This window comes from Panthera onca, chromosome A3, assembly GCF_046562875.1.
Source record: "Panthera onca isolate mPanOnc1 chromosome A3, mPanOnc1 haplotype 2, whole genome shotgun sequence".
Taxonomy (NCBI): Eukaryota; Metazoa; Chordata; class Mammalia; order Carnivora; family Felidae; genus Panthera; species Panthera onca.
The window spans coordinates 95,184,396-95,201,157 of NC_138341.1; the positions used below are offsets into that span (position 1 = coordinate 95,184,396).

At 42.8% G+C, this 16,762-nt stretch overlaps 1 protein-coding gene and 1 long non-coding RNA gene across 4 annotated transcripts in view; one reads left to right on the forward strand and one right to left on the reverse strand.

Moving 5' to 3' along the window:
• Window positions 1–16,762, reverse strand: part of CFAP61 (cilia and flagella associated protein 61) — a 282,753-nt gene that overhangs the window by 99,926 nt on the left and 166,065 nt on the right. For all 3 annotated transcript variants that reach the window (XM_060611053.3, XM_060611051.3, XM_060611061.3), the window contains one exon: window positions 14,858–14,985. In XM_060611053.3, coding sequence (XP_060467036.3) covers window positions 14,858–14,985 — 128 coding nt within the window. The remainder of the gene's footprint in view (window positions 1–14,857; window positions 14,986–16,762) is intronic.
• LOC145715367 (uncharacterized) overlaps window positions 1–16,762 on the forward strand; it is a 209,011-nt gene that overhangs the window by 985 nt on the left and 191,264 nt on the right. The window lies entirely within an intron of this gene.

Here is a 16,762-nt window from a genome sequence, read left to right on the forward strand (position 1 = left end):
CAATTAACCCCAGCTACTTAGGGCTCCCAGTCTGCAAATGCACACTGATGACAGGTCTTTAATTTATTTACATTTAATGGAAAGTGCAAAATGCAGCTAATAATACATGTTGATGCTCACATGAAGTTAGAATTTATTTTGGCTTTGGTGCCTATGTGATGGAAATGTGGTTTATGTTATACTAATAATAGTTATACATGGGCATTTTTATACCTCTCTGTGAACAGGCGGCTTAGTAATTATCCAGCTATATCTTTTACTACAAAAACAATCCCTTTGGCACTGAATAATTTGAATGATCTAACAACATGGATCAAATGACTTCTAAATTGCCAAATTGCCACACTATAATATACTGAATTATGCAATTGTGCAATTAAAGACTTCTCCAAAAGCTTTTGAGTGGGGGGCATTTTCTGGATTTTTATCTGTAAGGGCACCAAATTTTCTACTCCTTTTCTTTAGCCTTAGCCAAATTCCTTATGCACTCTTCATGGTGGCTACTCTGGTCCTTTATCCAATCTTCAAGGTCACTAATTTAACCTTTCTTGTTCTCCCTCCCATCCCCTTTCCTCACTCTCAAGTTAGTGCATCTCTCACACCATAAAGAAAACAAAGACGAGCCACCAGGCCTCCCCCCCCCTCCCCATTTCCCTTATAACCTCCAGAACATCTATAAGAGCGTTCTTCCATTCCCTCTAATTCAAAAGACAGGTTCTCTCCATTAACACTGTCTTCTCTTCATGTTCCTCTATCTTTCCTATTTTTTTAAGTAGGCTTCACACCCAGTATGGAGCCCAATGCAGGGCTTAAACTCATGACCCAGCGATCAAGACCTGAGCTGAGATCAAGAGTTGGACACCTAACCAACTGAGTCACCCGGGGCACCCTCTCCCTATTTCTATGCCAGCAAATTGTCCTTACAACACTACTTATAAACCTGGAAGTAACCAGTTTATTTGCTGATAGGGTGGAGCCATATAGTCAACAGGGGCCATGGCCTTGCTTATCTGCTACTCTAAGGGGGCTTCCATTCTCAATGTCTCCTCAGGCCCAAGGTGGCTCCTGGAGCTCCAGCCATCATATCCCATATCCACATTACAGGCAGAAGGAAGGAGGAATGGGTGGAAAAGGCTGTCCATTAAGAAGAGACTAAAATCCCATGTGACTTTTCTGCTTACATTGCCAGAACTCAGGGACACAGCCACATGTAGCAGAAAGGGAGCCTGGAAAATATGGTTTTTCAAAGAGAAATACAGTGTGTTTTTTTTAAAGAACCATATTGCCCAATGTTCTGTTACCAAGGACAAAGTGCAGAATAAATACTGGGAAACAACTAGAAATCTCTACTCATACTGACTCATGGAGGAAGGCTAGGTGGGCTTGGAGAAGGAAATAGGTGGCTGACACCATGTGGTTCAAATGAGAAAAGGCAGATGTATGTGTAGGGTGCTGGGAACTGAAAGGGGAAGGGGGAGTCATCCAGGAGCTAGCAATGGTCGGATGCCATTACTGATGTGAATGGAAGAAATGGTGACAGCTGGGGCCAGGAAGGAGGCCCTACCCAAAAGCTGCAGCCATAGAACATGCTGTCTGGGGCAACATTATCTTCAGGTTCACTCTTATTATTGCTTTTCTCACCAGCTCCTCCTCCTTTGCCCATCTCCCTGCTCACAAGCTTCCCAGTATTCATGCCTATCTCCCTGGCTGATGTTATCTACCACCATGACTTCATCTTACGTATTTGCATGAAAGCTTCCTTCTGAGCTCAAAACCCAATTTCCAAGGGCCTATCGGTCCTAATGTGGCTGCTTCACAAGTATCCCCAAATCAGTATGTAGTCCCATTCCATTGCTCCTTTATTTCAGTCAAAGGCATGATCAACTAACCACCTCTCAAGTTAGGAATCTGAGAGCCTACTTCAGACTCCCACCCTCTTTCTCACTTTCCACAACTGGTCACCACGTCCAGCCTCTTTTAAAGTTTATTTATTTATTTTGAGGGAGAGAGATAGCAAATGGGGAAGGGGCAGAGAGAGAGAGAGAGAGAGAGAGAGAGAGAATCCCAAGCAGGCTCCACATCACCAGCACAAAGCTCAATCCCATGAACCTCGAGATCATGACCTGAACTGAAGTCAGATGCTTAACCAACTGAGCCACCCAGGGGACCCGAAAACCTCTTTTTAAATTAAATCCAATCTCAATCGTTCCTAGTTTTAAGTTTCCGTGTTTGCTCACCACTTTGATAGTAGCAGAGCAGAGTGGCTAAGACTATGGGCTCAAGAGTCAGATAGCCTCAGTTGGATGCCAGCCTCTAGCATACTAGGTTTCTGACCTTGGGTGAGTGACAAGTTATTTAACCTCTCTGTGCTTCAGTGTCCTAGTCTGTAAAATGGGAATAATAGAACCTAATGCCTTATAGGGGTGCTGTGGGATTAAATGACGGTATCTGTAAAAATGTTTAGAATATTGCCTGCTACATAAAACATTTTAAATGAATAACTATTTAATTAAAGTGATTTAAGATATTAAGTCCAAATTCATGAGCACGGTATATAAGGCCTTTGTATTGGGGACTAAACTAACCTCATTAAACTTCTTGCTATTCAGTGAAGGTTCCCTCTTTCATGCCTTTCTATGAATGTGTTCACTTTTTCCTCCAACCTTGTGTTTTTTTAATTTAATTTTTTAATCTGATTCAGAAACATCCAAATATTTCTTAACTTATAACTATCTAAGAATATTAGTCCAAAATCATAAAGTTTATAATGTGCAGTTTTAGTAGATTTTAGCTCTTCTGAGGGTGACATATGGAGATCAAATGTTTAAGACTTTTAATCTGATGACCAGTGAATATTTTAGAAGTTCCTACAAACAGAACAGTGAGTCACAGGGTACATCTTGGATTTGGGCATACAGTAGACAAAATGGCAGAATAGCAGGACCACAGAGACAACACCGTTCTCAGATCTAGTGGTGTTGGCTTACTGTATATAAACAATACTAACATCACTGTGAGTCCTCTGCTCCAAAATCAAAGGTCACTGTGTCGTGGAAAAAAAAAAAAAAGTTCAAGTGAAGTGCTCAAGCCAATGAAACATTAAACAAGCGCACCTGCATTTTCGCAGCGGATAATTCCAGTGGGGATTTCATGTTGCTGTGGATACAAGGGGAGGAACAGCTCAGAGATACGTGTAAAGCAGGGAGGGATTAGAGTATCCAGGGAAATAAGTAAAAGGTATTGCGTTTCATTCCATGCTTCAGGGGGACAGCTACAAAATTAGGTCTAAACATCCTTATCCTTCAAATAAAAGGGTCACATTGCCAATTTACTGTGAGCATGATAAAAGAAACATAAAACTTTTCATGTTGCTTACCCTTATGGGCAGTAGAAACCTGTCAGCCTGCCAAGTAAATGCTTATTACTTTTATTTTTAATTTTTTCCTGGCTGGGTTTTTTGGGTTTTTTTTTTTTGTGTGTGGGGTTTTTTTTTTTTTTTTTTTTTTTTGGCATAGCAAGGGCAACCAAAGCCAGTGATTTAATTAACTGCTTTCATTAATGCTTTTATTTGAATAGATAATGTAGAGAAAATCTCTGCTTTCTGAATTGTTCAGAACAATGACAAAAATGTTTACCAAATTACAGTAAATCCTAGCTCAAGACAGCTATTTAACTTAACTGCTATTTAAATAGTCAAAAAATAACTCCGATCTGATTCAGTCTTAATGCTATCACATAATGTCACAAAATTAATGGTGACATGCTATAGATGGAACCTAAAAGTTGGGAACTCCCAATACCAAAAGAAAAATGGAGGGCAAAACAAGTCAAAATATTTATAAGTTGTTTAAGAGAATTTACCAGGTTCTCCCTGAAAAATGGTTAACTTTCTTCAGCAATATTATTTTGTTTAGCTCACAAAGAGATTTGTTTGACAATGTCCTTGGCCACTTCCTGTTTGTTGTCTTAGTAAAAATAGCCCAACAGCTGCATCCATGGCCTCCTGGCTGTCAGTAGTGGCACACTCGGACCTCCAGGGGGAGACCAAAGAAAGAGAGACCTGAAGAGGGTGGGGTCAAGGATTCTGAGCACTTCTAAAAGTGGGGGAGTGTTCATGGGGCAAAGAAGTAGTTCAAATCTCTCTCCCTGACCTTTTTTCTCTCTTCTCTTTGGTGCCATATTGCATGGCTCTCCTATTCATGGGAGCCCCAGTAGGAACCAGGGTGGGGCCTGGAGAAAGGGGCCAAGAAGCAAATCTCAAACCTGCCTGAATCCAGGCTTATGTCCTGGGACAAGGATCTAGAATCAACACTGAACCCAACAATGTCTGTTTGCCGGTGCTTTGTGAATTCTTCAGGGACCCTTCAGGGGAGGGGGTGGTGGCCAGGGTAAGGGACTGGGGGTAGGGGGAGGGAGAGGGGAAGGAAGGTATGGGGATTCAGGAACTCAGATGAAAAGCTTGTGTATCTCTGCATAAAAATAACACATAAATCCTAACTGAAAAAATGAAAATGAATGTAATGTTTGAAATGGTCACTTAACGAATAAGAATAAAATTTGGAAGTCTGGCAAAACAAACTAAGATGAAATTGGATTTTGCTTTATAATTTACGGGAAATGATTATGTACATAAGAGTAAAAATGTTACACATTTGTACTCTGATCATATTTTTATATACATGGAGCATATAGAAGATGTAAATACTAAGACAGCAGCTATGAAAGACCAGCTGGAAAGCCTCTGCACACAAGAGATGGCAAAATGTAAGACACCAATCAATCAGTTCCCTAAGACTGGAAAGGAGCATTGTGGGGATCCAAAAGTGATGAGGTCACTTGTGGAGGTGTGGAGTGGGGATAAGGACAGGTTTGCTGCTTGGGGCAAATGCTCGTGGTTACAAGGCTTTATAGACACCACATGGTCAGGTTTCCTCATGCATGGCATTTATATATTCTTGAACCTTTATTCTTAATGGTGATAGTTTAAGCATGAAGTATATGAGATGCTTTCTACTAGGTCCAATTTAGTGTGTAAATACTATGATATGGGGTAATGACTTCAGCTATGTCATGTTTAATGATAAGTTAATAATTATGCCTAGTAAGTAAGCCCTGAAGTAATGATATGACATAGAAGTTATATATGATTTGTTGAGAATTAGAAAATGTGGTTTGGAAAACAAGCTCATAAAAACAGGTTAATTACAATGAGCAATTATAGGGGGAAATAAGTTTCCTTACAGATAAGAGCTGCCAATTTTGAGGAAATGTCTACACAAATGGTTACTATACCCAGGTGCATGTTAGAATTACCTGGGGATTCTTAAAAATACATATTCCTGGAATTGTAGCATCAGGAATAGGGGCCCAGGAAACTCTTTTTATCACTGTCACCTCCACCTCCACCCCCATCCCAGCCCCACCCCCACAAATAGCTCTGATGTACAGAGTTGTTAAGTCTGGAATTTTCACAATCTGTTGCTTAGAGAAAAAGTTGCTCAACATTACGCTCATGTCTAGGATGCTGATCATAACATGTTTCTCCATCATTAGTTCTTAAAATAAAAGGAAACTCAGGGCTTTTTTTTTTTTTTTTTTTTTTTTTTTGCACAAGTGCCTTACTATGTTGGTAAGGATTGGAAAGATTCTGGTTGTCCTTTTGAGAGAAATTATCTTCAGAGAATTTCAGTTAGGGATTAACACGGTCTCCAGAAGCCATGTGCCCAGGAACTGGCCTTGCCTTGTCTGGGTTTCAACGGTGGCTCCAAGCACTCCAATCCCCCAGAGGGTATGACTACCTCACACCTCTACAGAAGGACCATTCCCATGTCTCCAGGCTTCTCCCAACTGCCACCCAATATCAAATGCTGTACGAGAAGGGCCAGTTTGACACCTCCTTGTTCCCTCAAAGTGCTTGTAGTCACTTCTGTAATCGGTTGAAGGTACAGGGATGCAAGAAAGTGACTAGTGGATTCAGAGCTGAGTCGGGGTCAGGGAGCTGTGACTGAGTGTGTACGGTGTCTTTTGTCTTTTGGGAACTGAGGCTGCACATGAGAAAGGTGCGGACAGTAGGATGGGGACAGTTGGCATTGACCTAGTGCCACTAAAGTCCGAGTCACTCCTGGAGGGCTTGTTTAAACAAAGATCCCTAGACCCCGTTCTCCAGGTTTCTGATACAGTAGGTCTGGGGTGGGACCTGAGAATTTGTATTTCTATAACAGGTTCCCAAATGATGTCCATGTTGGTGTTCCATTTTGAGAACCACTGTTCTAGGCACAGAAAAGTGAGGGGCTCCCAGTGATTTTGGGTGCATAAGAAAGGTGGGTAGAGTTTAATATAAGTTTCAATGAAGGAAGTATATGATCCGTTAAATATTTGAGACACATAAGTAAAAAGTGAATTTTTTGTTTTGGCCTTGTTCTTTGTTTTGTTTTGTTGTTTTATTTTTTTGTTTTTTTTTAATTTTTTTTTTTAATTTTTTTTTAACGTTTATTTATTTTTGAGACAGAGAGAGACAGAGCATGAATGGGGGAGGGTCAGAGAGAGGGAGACACAGAATCTGAAACAGGCTTCAGGATCTGAGCGGTCAGCACAGAGCCCGACGCGGGGCTCGAACTCACAGACTGAGAGATCATGACCTGAGCCGAAGTCGGACGCTTAACCGACTGAGCCACCCAGGCGCCCCTGTTGTTTTGTTTTTAATGCAGTGGAATTCCTGGATTTGGGGTGTGGGGTGCACTCAGAGCCCCCTCAAGACGTACATGATAAACTTGAGGTTAGTGGCAAAAGAGAGGACCCAAAATATGTCCAGATTAATGTTTGAAAAGCATCCAAGTATCATAAAAGGGCTTAAGAAACATCCATTGGCAGCCCATTAGGTAGTGATGGTCAGTGGGAGCCAAAGATGTGGCTATTATGACCATGAGAGTCTTTGGTCCATAAGGGATTTCTATCCCTCAGCCTGGGTAGACAGCTAACAGGGCAGGGCATAACACCAGTTTTCTCTGCAGTCAAGCACTTTTGCAAAACAGAAACACCACAGAGCATTGGTTGGCTTGCTTGGTACTCCTGATGGTAAATCAGAGATAGTAGCCATTTTAACTGAATTTCTTTTTTTTTTTTTAATTTTTTTTTAACATATTTATTTTTGAGACAGAGAGACAGAGCATGAACAGGGGAGGGTCAGAGAGAGAGGGAGACACAGAATCTGAAACAGGCTCCAGGCTCCGAGCTGTCAGCACAGAGCCCGACGCGGGGCTCGAACTCACGGACCACCAGATCATGACCTGAGCCAAAGTCGGACGCTTAACCGACTGAGCCACCCAGGCGCCCCTAACTGAATTTCAAGAGAGCATCTTTGCCAGACCAGGACCTCTAGCAGGGAGCAAACACATATACTGGCAAGAAACACCTCTGATTCATCCTTAATCCTCAGGGGAGAGAGTATCTTCCATATGAAGACCCTACCTCCCCAGGCTCTTCCCTCCTATTAGACACAATGTGAGGCTCCCACAAGGAAACTAGATATGTAAATTTAATTAGTGGGGAGGTGCCAGTCTAATAAGCTTGGAGTGATAGGCTTTACCAGATGCTTTGTGTGTTATCACCTGATTTAACCCTCGTGCCAGTGTAGGAGGAGAGATTCTGGGTTCTCTCCCCATTGTACAGGTGAAGAAACAGGTTCACAGACTTTGGATGATTTTCCTGGGCCCCATCAGTCATGGGAGAGCTCTCTAACTCAGTGGTTCCTGGATCCTGACCCCCAGGGGTGTGAAAACACAGATTCCCACACCTCCCCCTGCATTTCTGATTCAATCCTTATAGGGTGGCATCTGGGTATCTGCATCTCCAACAGATCCCTAAGCAATGCAGAAGTGCTGGTCCACAGACCACAGTTTGAAAACTACTGATCTAACCTTATCTCTGTCCCAAATTAGAAATAAAGTATTTGCCAACACATGCTTTTAAGGCCACCTTTTCTTCCAGCCAAGGTTTCTGGTGGAGTACACTGGATCCTCTTTAGAGCTACAAAAATGCCTGGGAAGAGAGGTGGCCTTGAAAACCTCTTGACACAGTCTTCTTATCTAGCCTTGCTTTTTCTCTGCCTTCATCTCTGCCCCTGTATTTCACCAAAGGACAACTGAATATTAATTAAGAACAAGACTAGGGGCACCTGGGTGGCTCAGTTGGTTAGGCTCAGGTCATGATCTCACAGTTCGTGGGCGTCAAGCTCTGTGCTGACAGCTCAGAGCCTGGAGCCTGCTTTGGATTCTGTGTCTCCCTCTCTGTCTGCCCCTCTCTGCTCACACTCTGTCTCTTTCTCTGTCTCCAAAATAAATAAACATTTACAAAAAAAAAAAAAAAAAAAAAAAAAGAAAGAAAGAACTGACTAAAGAAATTGGGATGGTAGGGAGCCTACCTATATCAACTGCAAAAGGTTCTCCCACCCCACTGCTTTCCTGTTCCTGTCTGCCTGGGGACATCTTTTGACCATGGGAGCTGGAGGGACAGGCTGGAAGAACAGTTCAGGGTGACCATGTGACCAGAAGGACAGGAACTGGTGGGTAAATACCGCAGCTTCCTCACACAAAGAGGGGCCAATCTCCATTGTGTCCTTTGAAGGGTCCCAGTATAGGATTGAGTCTCAGTTGCCCACAGCAACCTGCTGACAAATGCTTTTTGGGGGTGTTGCTGACTTCCCTCCCTTTCCCACCTCACCACCCTGCTCTCTCAGGTGATTTCCTGGGATGGCCCCCAAATAAACTGCTTGCATCCACATTCTTTGTTTTCAGCTTTTGAAGGAATGTAACCGAAGGCAGGTGCCGACATCATCATTTGAAAATGAAACAGTAGTAGAGGGTGGAGACGGAGTGCGTGAGTTTATTACTCAGTTGACACCTGTGGTTATGTTTTTGTGATCATGAAGAATACATTCCCTAATTAACATCCTTAGCCTCAAAGAATCCTGAAAAAAACCCACAAAAAATGACAATGAGCTGATCCCAAAAACGGCCTAATATTGCTCAAAGAGTCTTGCTTTTCTTTTGTTCTGAGTCTCTAAAGTGGTGAAGGTAGGAGATAAGAAGAGTTATCCTGAAATGAACAGGAGTGGATAATTTCAATAAATGAAGATTTTTTTCATTTATAATTAATTACATTTAAATACTGGATTCAGTTAGGAAACTCGATTGTGATTCACAACACCAGGGAGTCTGGTCATTATTTTCCAGTGGCAGAATGTCAGGTCTTTCTGCCTGGGAAGGCCAGACCCTCTGAGCTTGACACGTAGCTGTCCCTACCCTCCCCACCCCACTCCAGCCACAAGACAGGCCTCCGTATGGGCTCCTGACAGGTCCCATTGTGATGCCAACACAACAATACGGCAAGACGCGACCTGCCCAGTCTGCCTCCTCCCCAGGCACCTCGGAGGGCAGCGCTGCACGTGCCACGGGCCTGGCCGCCATGCTGCATTTGCCCTCGTCTCAAAAGGACAATCAGGGAGAGCACATGTCCATCCGTTCATGGGGCCGAGACCAACAGTAGAGAACAATGGCAGTCACCAACCTGTTCACTGGGGTTTAGCTCTGAGCTCAGCAAGTAAGCACTATTTAATTAGTCACCTAATTAGTGACAGGCCACACTGAAGGTTTCAGATGTCCTCAGACAAACGTAAAGATAAAAAAGTCTAATTAAGCTGCAAGCGCTGGGCTGGCTGCTGCCAGATCCCACAGCTGTGCCGGATATGCAGCCCCATAACAGGAGACCTGGTCATCCGGGCACAACTGCGGCTCTGCAAACGTGACCTCCTCAGTTCAAGCTATTCTTAGTGGCCCCCACGCACCCAACCTGATGAGGGATCCATGTTTAGGTAGAAAATAAGAGATTTTACCCCTTGATGAGATTCTTTGGGTTTGTCTTTGTTTGTTTGTTTGTTTGTTTTGTTTTTGTTGAGAAAACTCTTTGTGGTGGTAGAAGTGGAAGAGGTGGGCCTGGGCCCTCCTGCCCACCAGCGCTTTCTGTGAATCCAAGTGTGTGTTTCTCTAGGCGCACAAAGGGTTGTTGGGATACCACCCGGGGCTGCTTTCAGTCACTGTCATCCCAGGATGCCACTGCAGGCTCCTCAAGAGATTCTTTACCTCAGAATTTAATTAGGAAGGATTTTAAAACAATGGATTAAAAGGAGCTGCTCCATAATTAGGAGTAAATAATGTAACGCACTGAAGCAGGGAGACACAAGAGCTGAAACAGAATAAACCAGTAACTGCTTCAGCTCAGTGAGTTCATGCCCTAGAGATAGCGAAGAAACCGTTCTGTGTAATTTGTTTGGGGGGGGGGGTGCTATCTACTTGGGACACTGTCTGGGACAGGGCCTGGGGCTCTGCATTGCTAGCGAGCTCCCAGGTGATGGTGACGCTGCTGTTCCACCGGCCACACTATAAGAAGGACGTGAAACGTAAGACGAGTTCACAGACCTGGTTCCCACCCACCCTTTTTGGGGTATGGCATTTCTCCTTTTCTCTTTAAAAAATGATTTTGGAGTACTTCAGCAGAAAGCTTGAAGTATTCAAAGCATGACATTTTGGGGGTTCGGCAGAGAGGGACTTCATGCATGAGGTGGCTGGTGAAAATATAACCTCTTAACATTTTGCGGGAAAGAGCCTCCTGCTCTCTGAAAAGAGCTTTCAGACTTGAAAAAGCCTTGCAAAGCTCTCCTCCAGGAAATAGTGTTTCCCTGACAGGTGATAGATGCTCACCTCCAGGCCTGGCTGTGAACCAAGAAGATGAAGTTCCTTTTAGGCCTCAGATAAGATTGGTGTTCCTTGGGTGACAGATCTTTGGGCTGGCAGGACCATGGGAGTCCCTGCCATGACCTCAGCACAGTGAGGAAGACAGGCCATAGCACTGATTGGCAGCAGAAGGGGGCTGACAGCTGAGGCCAGGTTCTTTCTGCTTTTCCCCATGATTGGGGTTTTAGACAAGTCTTATTAATACAAGTACTGAGAAGGATAATATATATGAAATACTTATACTGTCCAAGCCAAGAACATTCATTCCCAAAGAAGTGGGGCAGCCAAGTGAACATGACCTATCAATCATGAGAACCATAATTTAAAAATAGTTCAGGTCCATCATGTGAATGTCTTGGGATGCTGAAGAACCTAAATAATTCACAATAAAATGTCTTAAGAACTGCCTTTCCCTTCCAATTCACTGCCCTCTACACCATAGGATAAGTGGGGGTTTCCTCCTCTTCATGCCCTACACCAAGTAAGTTCCCCTGGTCCTGACTCGATGCCAGCTGTTGGTCTCCTACTCAGCTCCTGGTGATCACCATGGAAATCCATGCCCTGGCAGGGAAGGTTATCAGGAAAGGCCAGGATATGCATGTGGCTTGAGCTTACATAGGGTGAGCCATAGGGTGGGGTGTTGGGGCCCAAACACATTCCCTCCTGGGCTCCTCTTGGAGTTTCTTGGACACAGTATCCTGAGAAGATAAATGCATATGCCCTGGGGCACGGGGAACAAATGAGCTGAGGCTCACCCTGACCCTGAGTTACCCTACACCCCCACCCTTCTCCATCAGCCAGTCAGGAGCCTCAGGAAGCCTGACAGAGTTTGCAGGAAGCTGTGAGAGCAGGGCTACCGCTCTTTAGCTCAGCCCTGGAAGACTGAATAGGGGTGGAAGGGTGGGAGCACCCCAAGGGATACTGGTATGTGTCCCTAAGAAAACATTTGTCATACATGTCACTGGGAACCGGGGGCCCAGGAGACCTTGACCGGGTAAGGACATGAAGATGCAGGGGGACCCACAGGCCTGACAACCAGAGATAAGGTGTGTCTGTGCAGATGTAACTGGATGGGTAACAGCAAAGGACCAGATAGAATGCTTTACCAAAAAAAAAAAAAAAAAAAAAAATGAAACATCATGTTCACTATTCCCCCCTTGCATAGAGCCTTGTCCTACTGTATTAGTTGATGACTAAGGGCAAATCCCTTCGGCTCCCCCAGTAGCACCTTAGCACTTGAGGAAAGAAGGATGTAACAAGGGGTAAGAATTTGTACAAGGATTGCCTTTGGTGTCCTTTGAAGAGGACAAATGCTTTCTAATTTTTTTGCATGCACACAACACGAGGACAAAGGGTTGTCTGTTTAGATTCCAGATGACAGGATTATCAGGCTTTCTGGAAAAAGAGGTTGCTGTACTGGGCCTCAGATGGGTTTTGCAGGAACTGAAGTGCCTCAGCTGAGTCTGATAGTGTGGTGCAGGAACTCAGGAGGGCAATTTTTCTAAATCTTGTCTCTAAAATCTGGATTCAATCCTCATTGGGGGTCAGTGTCTGGTGATCACTTCCATTTCATTTCGGGTCAAATCATTTATAACATCTAGTTCAAATGCAGTTAAGCTGGTAAGTAAAATATGCAGTAGGTTACTATGGTGATTGCTAATTTAAAATAATTAGGGAAAATAATGAGAAAACTATTTCCTCTGTGAAGGATTCAAGATCCGTAAACTGATACCAGTCTATTTTTAGTATACGTAATCTGTAACGATGACAGAGAACTGTGAGTACTTTAAAATGCTTTAAAAAGGTCTGTCTGATTGAGGAATTTAATCAACCAAGTACTTATATCCAAATTTATTCTTGTCTTTATTAAATCTAAGTTGATTCCACAAAAAGAAAATGATATGTATATATCTTAATGTAATCATTTAAAATAAGACCATGACTAAGTATGTAGCTGAATGAAGATTTCAGACCTGTTTCTGGTAACTTCTTGACTACTATTTCACAAGTCCACACTGATAAATCACTCAGAAATGGTCACATATGACTTGCTGCTCAGAGTCTTAGATGAAGAGACCCCTCAGAATGAGGAGAGCCCTCAAACTGTAGTGTGGCACACACGGGAAAATGGATGTTCCTGGGTGCTTCTCATTATTTCTTTCTTGCAATGAAAGATTGCTATAGACTGACCACAATATTTAAAGCATGTGAGCTCTGTTGCTAATTTCAATAATGACATGTGACTTATTTCTGATTAACTAGGGGTATGATCCAGATAACTGAACAAATTGGCTGGAAAGTGAAAAAAATCTTTATCTGGTTAATGTGATGTCAAATGAGCAAAGTAACCATTCGGGATTAGCTTGTCTCCTTATCAACTAAGTGCAAACACCTGGGAGGGGTCATTTCCTCCACCCCTTTCCTTGTCTAACCCTTAACCCTCACCCATCTTCTTTGGACCAGTACTTTTGCTGGCTTCTGGAGGAGTGCTAGTGGGGAGCTTTTTCCCATCTTCTGCTTATCTTTTAGCACCTACAGTTTTGAATAGGAGCTAAAATTTCTCATGTGATCCTGAGCAAGAGATTTAGAAAAAACTGGACTCTTGATTCAGGAGTCTGTGGTTCTCCAAAGCCAAGCTCTTTTAAGACATCTATGAGACTATGAGACTTTATTGGGGCACCTGGGTGGCTCAGTCGGTTAAGCATCAGACTTTGGCTTAGGTCATGATCTCACCATTTGTGAGTTCGAACCCTGCATCAGTCTCTGTGCTCGGAGTCTGGAGTCTGCTTCAGATTCTGTGTCTCCTTCTCTCTCTGCCCCTCCCCCACTTGTACTCTGTCTCCCTCTCTCTCAAAAATAAATAAACATTAAATTTTTTTAAAAAGACATCTATGAGAGTTTTTTAAAAAAAATAAATGAGCAGGGATGCCTGGGTGGCTCAGTCACTTAAGCATCCAACTCTTGATTTCAGCTCAGGTCATGATCTCACAGTTTGAGTTCGAGCTCTGCGTCGGGCTCCTCACAGCTTGGAGCCTGGGATTCTGTCTCTCCCTCTTTCTGCCTCTCCCTTGCTCTCTCTCTCTCTCTCTCTCAAAAAATAAATAAATAAACTTTAAAAAAATAAAAAAAAATAAATGAGGAAACCAAGTCTGAGAGAAAATGAGGTAACACATCTAGGGTTCTGCATCATGTGCTGGTGATGCCAGGCCATGAACCCAAGTTCTTGGACAATAACCCAGGGCTCTTCCTGTCAATGAGGGGCTGAAATTCATTGAGCAGATGGAGAGCTAGTCAGGGGAAGCTGAGAATTCTCGGGAATCACCTATCAGTAAAATGTGCTCTGAAAGGAAACCCATTTAGTGCTGTGAGGATTAAAAAAAAAAAAAAACAGCACTGAAGGGATGCGAAGGCCTCAGTCTTCCCTGGGGGGTTTTACTCTGTTCCCTGGCACCTAAAATGCAGGGTATGGAAGAAAGGTCCTGGTTTGTCTGCCATTTCAGAAAGCCTATTTGTGATGTGCAGTGTCAAAACCGGTTCCCAAATCTGCCTGATCATATGGAGCACTTGCTAAAATGTAGATCCCCAGAGCCCTCCCTGGGAGTTCCTGATTCTGTGTTCTGTGTTCCTGTCTGGTGCTGAGTCTGGGAGTCTAACAAATGCTCTAGGTGATTCTTATGATTCAACAAATGAGGGAAACACTAGTATAGACTAAGGTTGGCAAAATTCTAGAAAGGGTCAGAGTGTACGTATTTTGAGCATTGCAGGCTAAACAGTCCCTGTCACGGTCTCTCAAATCTGCCACTGTATCAAGAAAACAGAGACAACATATAAATAAATGTGACTGTGTTCCAATAAAGTTTTATTTACAAAAGCAGGTAGAAAGCCACATTTGACCCAGGAGCAATAGTTTGCCAACCCTCAGTCTAGAATATTTCACTGCTTCATCAATCCACCTAGGCAAGGTATATGGGGTGGCAAAAAAACTTCAGGTCTTTTCTTTCAAAACAACCTTTCAGGTATAGAAGAGAAGAGCCTCTTTAAAAACAAACAAATAAAGTAAAACAACTCACCAAAATACCAGCGTCTCTAGGAAGGAAATTCCAACACTGGATGCACCAACCACAACAATCTTGGCATTGACAGTTATTTTCGGTTCCAATGTTAGTTTTCTATTTGTATGGTTCAAGGCGTAACCCAACTGGAATAAAAGATACAAAGAAAAAGAGAGACTTAAAGAAGATGTAGCTGAGTCTGTGCTTCCAGATTGGCAATTACGTAGAAGAGTTATTTAACCAGGACACTACTGGCAAATCAGACTAAATGCCCATGCACAGCCATGGTGAAATTTATGGAAAATAATTTTTAAGATATTAACATGAGTTTGGGAAAATACCTAATACCTAGTCTGGCTCACATAAAAATGCTTGGTTTACATAATTTTTTTCTTATTGCTGATGGATGTTTCTTACAAAACTGAGGCCCTTTATGATTAGAAACAATGAGGTAAATAATCCCACAAGAAGATAGACAAGTTGCCCCTTAAGAATCCATAGTTTTATGAAAGGTCTCAACCTTTCCTTCTGTCCAAGATCACCCTGAAAACTTGAACAACAATGAGATTACAATTGTTGGATAATTTAAGGCAAATATTAATTCTTTCCATTCTGCGTCCCTCACACCACTTAGCACAGTGCCTTGCACACATGTGTTCAGTAATTTGTAGAATGACAAACCTTAGTTGAATGACAAAAACATGTTGGATGATTAAGAGTTATTCAAACTTTCAGATGCTCTGAGGTCAAGGAGAACTCTTAGAAGCAGAGAAGGTAACTGGCGATCATTTTATTTTTTTTTTTTAATTTTTTTTTAATGTTTATTTATTTTTGAAACAGAGAGAGTCAGAACATGAATGGGGGAGGGGCAGAGAGAGTGACACACAGAATCGGAAGCAGGCTCCAGGCTCTGAGCCATCAGCCCAGAGCCTGATGTGGGGCTCGAACTCACGGACCTCGAGATCGTGACCTGAGCTGAAGTCGGACGCTTAACTGACTGAGCCACCCAGGCGCCCCTACTGGTGATCATTTTAATGCCCATGTTTGGAAAACTTTCTTGAGTTGATTTATTTGATTCACTTTCCTGCAAAGGCTTCAGTGGAAGCAGTAAATGTATGAAGGAAAGATTTACAAAGATAAAAAGAGTAGGGTATTCTTGAAAGGATGTTCTATTGTGTCGATAGTCCTTGGTTCTATTTTTTTTTTAAGTTTATTTGTTTATTTTGAGAGAAAGGGAGAGAAAGAGCATGTGGGGGAGGGGCACAGAGAGGGAGAGAGAGAGCGAGAGAGAGAGAGAAACCTGAGCAGGCTTTGCATTGTCAGTGAACCCATGAACCATGAAATCATGACCTGAGCCAAAACCAAGAGTCGGATGCTTAACAAACTGAGCTACCTAGGAGTGCTCCCTACCCCCACCTTTTTTCAGTTTGACCTTAGTTCTATTTTTAATTCATTAATTCAACATACATTTTTATTTGATGTCTGGAAGAATTACAACTGACTTCTCATCAGTTACAATGGAGTCCATAAGGCAGTGGAATGACAGCCACACCAATGCACCCCACTCAGTTAAATTCTCATCACATCAGCATTAACTCATCCTACAGCTCAGAGATATTCAAATTCCAATAGACCAAATCTATTTTGAATTTTCTTAAAATCGTGAGTTACTAAGAGTTTGGAAATCCAGTAGGCTAATGGTAAAGTCCTATGTAAAGCTTGGCTCCCACTGATCTTCCAGTGCCTGAGGTAGCTTGGATGTGGCCACATGCTTTGCCATCCACCAAGGAACATGTGAAATTTAGAGGATAGAACCCTTATCTCTAGCTCTAGCTAGCCTAGCAATATGGAGGTAGAATAGGTCTTGACCCAAATAATGTAATATAATGTAATGTTTGGATATTTTAGACTCTCCATAATTGA